Here is a 9,653-nt window from a genome sequence, read left to right as displayed (position 1 = left end):
CTCCACTTCTTTCTCTTCAGACATTGTTCATTAAGAGCATCTTCTTGGCTGAAAGAAAACAATTTTTCTTACCTGATAGCTTAATGTGATATTTATCACCTATCCCCACTCTGCTTCAAATGAGACAGGTAACCCTCCAAAAATATAACTAAATTCCATGAATGTACATCTTTTAACTTATAAAATTGTACCATGACTGATTAGTGAATGCATTAGTACAGCACACTAAGTTGGTTGTATTTGGATTCCACTGGAATTTTTCCCACTGATTTCAGTAGGAACTAAGGGCAACTGATTTAGTCTGGATACAAGGCACTAATTAAAAGTCATTTGGGGATACAGTAATAATTATGATGATGATCCAAAACAAATATTCCTATTTCTTACTACAGCATTTCATATTTTTGTTCTCCATTTTTCTAGATCTTTCTTGGTGATCTTTCGGTAACGTAAGTACACATAATCAGATGACTTTGGAATATTTTTCACATCAATGATGAAAGGATTATCTGGCAGTCGCAGTCACCATCATGGGATTGCCTGTGAACCAGCATGTGACTCTCTGGTACATCACTCAGACAGGAAGCCATATTTGTTAAATCCTGTGGACCATCATCCTGCAGATCATTCTTACTACACTCAGAGGAACTCTTTTCAGGGAGAATGCATGGTTCCCTACAGTGATCAGATTGCCAGCAGCACATTTCCTCGGAGACATTACAATTCCCATAATGAACTTAAAGATGAGTGTGCTTTAGTGCCACATGGAGCAGCCAATAAAAGTAATCGCATTCCTGCCAATCTTTTGGACCAATTTGAAAGGCAGCTTCCTCTGAATCGAGATGGCTACCATACTTTACAGTACAAAAGGACTGCTGTAGAACATCGTAGCGATAGTCCAGGAAGAATTCGCCACTTAGTCCACTCTGTTCAAAAACTTTTCACCAAGTCTCATTCTCTTGAAGGCCCCTCAAAGGGCAGCATCAATGGTGGCAAAGCAAGCCCAGAGGAGACTCAGACTATGAGGTACGGCAAGCGTAGCAAGAGCAAAGACAGGAGATCAGATGGAAAATCCAGGTCAAATGCATCAGGATGGTGGAGTTCAGATGACAACTTGGACAACGATGTTTGTATTTACCATGGACCAAATGCAGTTATGACTATGGGAAGATGCCCTGACCGTTCTACTTCTCAATACTTTATGGAAGCCTATAACACTCTTAGTGAACATACTGTGAAGCCTTCCAGAAGCAATAATGATGTCAAATGTTCCACCTGTGCAAACCTGCCAGTAAATTTGGATGCTCAGTTAATGAAAAAAAGCTCCTGGTCCTCCACACTGACAGTGAGCAGAGCCCGTGAAGTTTACCAAAAAGCTTCCATGAACATGGACCAGACAGTGGTGAAATCAGAAACATGCCAACAAGAGCGGTCTTGCCAGTATCTTCAGGTACCATATATGTTATTGATTGCATTGCTTACACTGCCTTTGGTTCCTTACATACTTTTCATACTGAGATGAGACTGCAAATGAAAGATGAAAGTGGGAGTTAATCCAAATACAAATTATGAATAAATCTGCATTTTGGTTGCTAAGAGTCAGTGTTTCAAATGAATGCATACAATGAGGAGCTGGTTCTCATTCTTAACATGAAAAGAACAAAAGCTCTCTGAATAATTTGGAGGGATTAAAAAAGCACTCAGCCACAAAACAGCACAGCAGGGTCACAAGGGAGCTGGAGGTAGTAAAGCTTTCATTTAGCATTACAATCTCAATGAACCTGGTATTACCAGTACAGACATTCATTAGCTTCTGTAATCTTAGGATTTGCCTTCATTTTATTATTTTGTGATGAAAATTTGAGTCCCTTTGAACATTGAGTAATGTCATATTGTTTTGTACACTCTGAACCAACCTGTTTTGTGCGTACGACCCCCTCCTGCAGACACACAAAACAAAAACAACAACAAAAAAGAACAAGCAAACAAACAAAACCCTTCATGAAGTAATTACATGAAGTGACCAGATTGGTGTTTCAAGCTATTTATTCCTTTAAAAAAAAAGACTAGCACTGACTGGAAAAAAAGCAAAGCTGAAAGACTGAAATTATTGAATGTTCTGATTATACTCTTTTAAGAGTACATCACTTACTCCCTCACAAGCTGTTTGCAGTTAATAAAGCGTCACTATTTTTCACCAGTATTGTATCTTTAAATGTCAAGAATCAGATGTCTGCTCTTGGAGCTATCATACTGCCGGTTAATGTTTGTGGCAAGAACGTGGATCAGAAAATTAACACAGTTGCAGTCTTGCAAGATCTGTGGATTGGTTTTTATGCATTTTATTTTGAAGCAGATATGGCACATCTAACTGTGCATGGACAGTGGAGTAATGTCAAGCAAAGAAGAGAAAAGACCATGAGGAAAAAAGAGGTTTGATCAGAGGAATCTTTGTATTATATAAAAATAGTTAGATAATGTCTGTGCTGATCTGTTTGCCAGCTATTTAGTTCTATATCTATGTACTGTATATTTCAGACTAGTTTTCTCTTGTGTTTAGCTTTATGTGGCATTCTGTAATGTCATTTTGGAAGTTGGTCCATACTTAGGTAAAGGAGAGGACTGTCTTTTAGAGGACAATACCAATGCTAATCCTGCTGTCCTCCTAAGCTGCCTGTGGTAGTTATAGTTCAGAGGACCTATAAATGAAACTGGGGTTTGAAGGCATTCTGTTTTGAATATAAAATATGCATTGTCTATCGGTTTATAAATTATGAAAAGGATAAAACCTGTGTCTTGGATGAATTCTTATGATTCTATATCCCTGTGCTTAACAGAATAGGGATTTATGGAGTGTAGCTGACAGTAGCAAAATTTAGATGCTTTACCAAAGGTCCAGCTAGAAAAAAATTGTAAGCCACCTCTAGTTGGGTTTTATTTATATTAGTCCTTAGCAGGGACTTGACTGTTAGGTGGCTCTTGATCTGGTATGTGACCAGGTGGTAGGAAAACAAAGGGGGAAATATGCTAGCATCATCTTTGCATGCGACTTTCCTTGGGGACTTAACAGACAGGAATAGACTTCTAAAGTAGAATTAGAGCACATTATCTGTGCTTTCTCTGATGAATGTCCAGTAGTCCCCTAAAGCAGTATGCCAAATGGCCAAAGGTTTTCTCATACATTTGCTCTGCTTACTATACCTAGATAGAAGTTGCTTGCCAAATCTGGAAGAAATCAGTATAATGTAATAGTAGCAATAATAATAGTATTATTTTTTCAAGGTGTTTAAAAATCAGAGAAATGTCTTAATGGGGAGGTGATTAGTATTTTAAGTATCATTTAATCCTACATATCAATCAAATAAGAATGCAAAGTTGAAAAGGATGTATAGGAGCATAGATTCTTTCAGTGATTCTGTAAAGGGCAGCAATACAAGTGTAAAGCATATGCGTTCAACGATGCATGCCTATCTCCACCAGAAGGTATCATGTAAACTGATAGTGTTATATAAATAATGACAATACTTACACAAAATGTGCTAGGGACAAGAAGTATTATAGTCCTTCATCAAAAGCTAATTTCATCTGAAAGGGAGAACTTTCAAAAAAGTAACTCCAAATAAGGGAAATTCCCAGCATACTCTTAAAAGTATTAAAGGAAGGGTTGAGTGTGGGTTATCATTAAACTGTAGATTATTGTTGAAAAGTGGTAATCTGGTATCCAAACCCATCCACAATAATGAACTATTACATTTAAAGCTTTGTTAAGAAGACAATTTACTGTAGCAGAAATATGCCAGAAGAAAGGATGTGATAAAGATGGCAATATAATTTGGAAAAAAATAGAATTAGAAATAGAACATAATTACAGATGCTGAAAGTAGCAAAGAAAAGATGGACACAGCAAAAGGGATAGATTAATAGCTGTCCAGTTGGCTGCCAAAGAAGGATTTTACTTGGAATCATAGAATAACAGAACAGTAGGACTGGAAGAGGCCAAGAGTACCATCAGGTCGAACCCCCTAGTTAGTACAGGACTCCACATTAAACCAGATGACAGTCCAGTTGCATCCTGAATGCCTCTAATGCAGAAGAGCCCTCCCTTGGTAACTGGTTCCATTTTCATACAGGTCGAACAAATCAGTAAGTTCTTCCTGATTTTCAGCCAGATTCTGGTTTCTTGTGTCTTGAATCCACTGTGAATCCACTCTGTGTCCTGTGCTCTGGGATGATCAAGAAGAGACCCTGGCCTTCCTCTTTGTGACAGTCTTTAAATAGTGCTACCATATCTTCCCTCAGTTTTCTCTTCCAGAGGCTAAACATGCCCAGTTCTTTCACAGGGCTTTCTTTCCAGTCCTTGGTTTATCGTTGTTACTCTCCGCTGAACCCTTTTTCCAGCTTGTCTGAACCTTTCTTAAACTGTGGTGCTCTGAACTGGATGCAGTAGTCTAGATGAGGCCTAATCAGTGCTGAGTAGAGGAGAACTAGTACTTAACATTATTTGAAAATGATACTGCTATTATTTGCCACATCACATTGTTGACTCCTATTCACTTATGATCTACAACACTTCCAAGATCCTTCTTGCAATATTGTTGAGCCAAGTACTCCCCAACATGCAATGATGCATTTGGTTTCTTTTTCCTAGGTGCAGAACTTTGTATTTGTCCCTACTGAATTCCATTCTGTTCTTTTCAACACAGCACTCCAACCTTGAATCTTGTTTCTGCCTTCTGGGTTTTAGTTATCCCACCCAGTTGTGTCATTTTCAGATTTAATAAGTGTTCCTTGAACCTCCTCATCCAGATTATTAATACAAATGTTGAAGAGCACCGGGCCCAGGAATGAACCCTGTAGTACCCTACTTGTTATCTCTACCCAGTTTGAAAAGGTGCCATTGACGAGCACCCTTTGAATCCAATTCTGTAACCAGCTGTTGATCCACCTGATAGTTGCTCCATCACTTAGCGCTTACAGCTAATTTGTTATTCAGGATATCATGGGCACTTTGTTGGACGCTTTGCTGAAGTCATGATACATCATATATATGACATTCCCACAGTCAGCCAGAGAGATTATCACTACATTGTTTTCAAGGTGTTAGCAGAATGTCTGCTTTATAATGTGTTCCCGATTTTTCCCAGGAATTGATATCAGATTGACTGGTCAGTAGTTCCCAGGTTCTTCTTCTTTTTCTCCATTTATCTGGCACTATCCCCTGTCCTCCATGATTTCTCAAAGACAAATGAGTTTTGTCAACGGTCCTGAGTTTTTCCACCAGCTCTTTTATGACTCTAGGATAGAGCTCACAGGGGCTCTGGAGATTTGAACTCATTCAATAGAACATGGGTCCTCAAACTACAGCCCACAGGCTGGATCCGGCCCACCATGCCCATTGATCCGGCCCGCCATAGCTCTCCACATGTACACGCTCATGGCAAGGTGCTGGCTTGCTCACAACGAGATCGTTTTGGACTTGCTCAGAGAACTCTCCCACCTTGGACTCCCCGCCTTGCCGGTAGATCCTTTCCTCAAAGCGAGGGGGAGATTGTTTTGGACTTGCTTGGAGAAAATGATCTCTGCACACACATGCCCCTGCCTTTCTGTGCATACACCCATGCACCCCCCCACCCATCCCATGCCCCCTGCCCGCACCACCTTGGCGACCCACGCCCATCCCTGGCACCTTTCAACTAGCCCTCTATTCAAAAAGTTTGAAGACCCCTGCAATATAATGAGATGAGCCTTGACCATTTGCCTATACATTTCAAGCTGCCATTCTGCTCCTTCAGCTTGTACTTCTCCATCAGGAAGGTCATAGATCCTCTTTTAGGAGAAAACTGAAGCAAAGTAGGAATTGACCATTTCTGCCTTTTGTTATCTGTTATCATTGTTCCATCCACATTAAATAGTTAAACCCCAATTTCTTTGCTCTGCCTTTCACTATGGACATATCTGAAAAAGGCTTTTTTGTTGTTTTTAGCAAGAATAGCTCAAGTGAAGAATAGCTTCCTCTACTTCCTGTAGGAAGAAGTTGTCAGCAACACGTTTTAGGAATTTCTTAGAGGAGTAGAATTTCTTAGAGGGACAGATATCCAAAAAGTCCCCCATAACTACAATACCATGCCTCTTGCAACCCTGGCAATTTACTTTTTAAAGATTTCATCCTTATCTTCTCCTTGACTGAGTGGTTGGTAATAGATGCCAACACCATGTTCCTTTTATGCCTTGCTCCATTTATATTAATCCAGATGCTCTTAATTTCTGTACTGAGATGTGTTGTCCCCCCCCCTTCTGTTCTTCTTGAACAGGTTATATCCTCTAATTGTTGAATTCTAGTCATGGGAGTCACCATACCAAGTTTCAGTTGCACCTATCAGGTCATAATTGCCTTCCTGTATTAAGAGTTCAATGTCATACTGTTTGCTTACCATACTCTGAGTATCAGTACATAGACATTGAAGACCACATACTTTATACGCTAGCTTTCTTCCTACATTTTTGGAAGACTATTATTGGGCACTCTTAAAGCTGCTCTCTAAGCCTTTGTCTGTTGTTACCCGAGGTGTACTTCTCCTTCCTTTGTAGGATTCAGTTTAATGCCCTCCTGATAAACGTCTTCATGCAGTGACCAAACACATTATTTCCAGGCACAATCCATTGCTTGCCAGCAGTCCGTCTTCCAGAAAGTGTAGCCTATGGTCCCAGAATTCAAATTTCTCATGTCATACACCTTCATAGTCTGGCATTCACCTAGAGTATTTTTCTTTTCAAGAACTGGAAGAATTGAAGAAAAACTATCTGGGCCCCAAAGTATTTGGCTTACTTCCCCAAAGCTTCAAAGTCTGAGAAGATTTCTTCCAAGCTTTATGTGGTGGTATTGTTTGTTCCCACAAACAATGTGTAGGAAGCAAGGGGTACATGTCAGTCAGCTTTCTGAGCCTTGGCAATCCTTCAGTCACATCACTAATCAGGTTGACAGCGAACCTGACAAATCCGCAGGTATTCATGACATGCATGTGTTTCCAACTCACAAAGCAGAAAGTGTCCTACAACTAATACTCTTCTCTTCTTGTTCTTGTTAGTCTTGGTATCATTGTTACACAGGATAACCTGTAGTTCTTCCACTGCAGACTGGCCTCCAGTCTCATTCTCAAGCAATTGCTTTCATACTTCCACTGGTACAGAGTGTCTTCTTGTTCTTCTGCTCCTGTCACCCTTTTCCAGAGTTCCACATCTAGCTCCTGTACTACACTTAGATATATTTAAAACAAAGTCTATTTGAGTATAGTTACCAAATCAGAAAATTTCTTAGCAAAAAGGATAAAGAAGATACGCAGAAAGCTATAAGAATAAGCTATATACAAAAGTGATAAGATGATAGAATGTCTACAAATGAAGAAAATCTCAGTGAGTTCAGATTCTTCTGTGAAAATCTATAGAAATTGAATAGCCCTTCTAAACCAGAAACCCATAATTATTTGAATAGTAGATTTAACAGGAACCATCAGCTCCAATTATGGCCAGACTTTACCACTGAAAAGTGCGCAATTACAATTATTAATCAGTAAAGCAGCAGGCCCAGATAATAGTATTGAGGAAATTTATCAAGAATTAATTTGTTTTCTTAGCCAAAGTTTAGTTAAAATACTTAACACATCATTACCAAGAAAAAGAATACCTATTTCTTGGGATAAAACATGTAAAATATTATTTATAAGAAAAAGGAAAATGCTGAGAAACCAAAATCTTAAAGAGCAATATCTTTACTAAGCACCAATTATAAATCAATGACAGCAAAAATGAGCAACATATTAAATAAAATTGTGGAAGATTACCTAACAGAGAACCAAACATGATTTATGAATGGGAGACAACTTGCTTGGCAAACTCTGAAAACCATGTACAAAGGACAAAATAATTTCATCATCATACTTTGAAGATACTGCAAAAAGCACTTGATTCAACTCATTGAAGATTTATGAACAATGCTTTTAAGAGATTTGTGTATGGCCCACATTTTGGTAATCTGATCCAGTTTATTTGTACAGCACTTGTTGCAACGATTCTGGTAAGTGGTATAATGTTGCCTTTAATGACACTATAAAGAGGAGTTCAGAGAAGGATGTGAACTCTTCAAGTGCAATGAAAATGGCATAAAATGCATTAATGTAAATAATGAAAAACAATGCAATATACAGATGATTCTGTATTTTCCTTGCAAAATACTATAAGATCAGATTGAATGTTCAAAAATACATTAAATGGATGTATCTGGATATAAAGTTAGCCAAGAAAAATTAGCAGTATTTTAATTACATGTGGAGGAAAAAGTAGAAGCTGAATGTGGTACAAGCTCAAAATGTAAAACAAAAGGGTTCACGTAGGCAGGAATAATATTCTCTGATCAATTATAAATACAATTGACAATTATTACATGAGAGTATAGTGTATAAGATCTCAAAAACTACACACGGTTGCCTCTTTCATGGTTGGGAAGAATTGCTATCATTAACAAAATTAGTGCTGGTACTAATAAAATTATGTCTAATTTATATTTTCTTTATTCTACTGCTACTTAATGTTCTGTAATTTTTAAATCAATAAGCAAGCAATTGATCAATATATAAAAGACAAGGTTTAGATTACCAATATAGCTACAGAAGAGAAATAGAGAAGAGTGTTCAAGCCCTAATATTTTGTATTATTACTAAGCAGATTTATTAGTGGCTATCACACAGTGGATCTCTAACCAATGTACCCCACCTTGGCTTGAGAAAGAAACAGAAATAAATATATACCTAATAGAATGGATATGGTATAAACAAGAGAAGAAAGGATGGGTGCACACACAATTCTTAAAATGCGAGGGGAAAAGCTAACAAAATATTTCCTCCATCCCTCACTTCAGTACTTAGTAATGTTGGGTTTCAACCTGGAGAACAAACTGTATGAGTTTATAAATGAAATGAAAATAAATTATAAAGCATGTATTCCAGCAATTTCTTCTTGTATCCCCAGCTGACATATAGAAATGTTAATCTGCACCTTCCCTTGTTCCAATACTTAAAAATTAGCAGTTAGTTTCAGCAGTCAACTAGGGAAATAGACATGGCTGTTCTTTATGCTTTTGAGAATATTAAACTTGAATGTACAGATAATTGCCCAAAGTATATAAAATATTAATGTATTTGTTAATGGAACTGAGGTAACTCAACAAAAGTGGCAAAGCAAATTTAACATAGCAATCCAGGATGCACAATACAATTATGTCTGTTCTAAATTTGTAAGAATGCACTAGATCTAGGAAAACGTTTATAAATATAATGTTATATACCAGCCAGGATATTTCCAGTAGTAATAGACAGATGTTGGAGGGGCAATATTAGGGAACTTTTGTCCATGCTTGAAAGAGGTAACCTAGTTAAGCAATATGGACAAGGTACGTCCCACCACTTGCCTATTGGACCCTTGCCCGTCTTGGTTATTAAATAATTCCAAGCACGGGATTGGGACCTGGATCTTGGAAGTGGTTAACGCTTCTCTGAGGGAGGGTCGGGTGCCTGCCCCTTTAAAGGAGGCGGTAGTCCGTCCGGTCCTGAAGAAAGCGTCACTGGATCCAGAGATGGCCACTAACTATAGACCAGTGGCCA

General features: G+C 38.3%; 1 protein-coding gene across 1 annotated transcript in view; it reads left to right on the top strand.

The window, feature by feature from the left end:
• Positions 1-493: 493 nt before the first annotated feature.
• Positions 494-9,653, top strand: part of DLGAP1 (DLG associated protein 1) — a 138,485-nt gene continuing 129,325 nt past the window's right edge. The window contains exon 1 of the mRNA XM_044423962.1: positions 494-1,450. Coding sequence (XP_044279897.1) covers positions 494-1,450 — 957 coding nt within the window. The remainder of the gene's footprint in view (positions 1,451-9,653) is intronic.

The sequence above is a fragment of the Varanus komodoensis genome, unplaced genomic scaffold, assembly GCF_004798865.1.
Source record: "Varanus komodoensis strain SLA01 unplaced genomic scaffold, ASM479886v1 scaffold14_1, whole genome shotgun sequence".
Taxonomy (NCBI): domain Eukaryota; kingdom Metazoa; phylum Chordata; class Lepidosauria; order Squamata; family Varanidae; genus Varanus; species Varanus komodoensis.
This window is presented reverse-complemented; position numbering and strand designations above follow the sequence as displayed.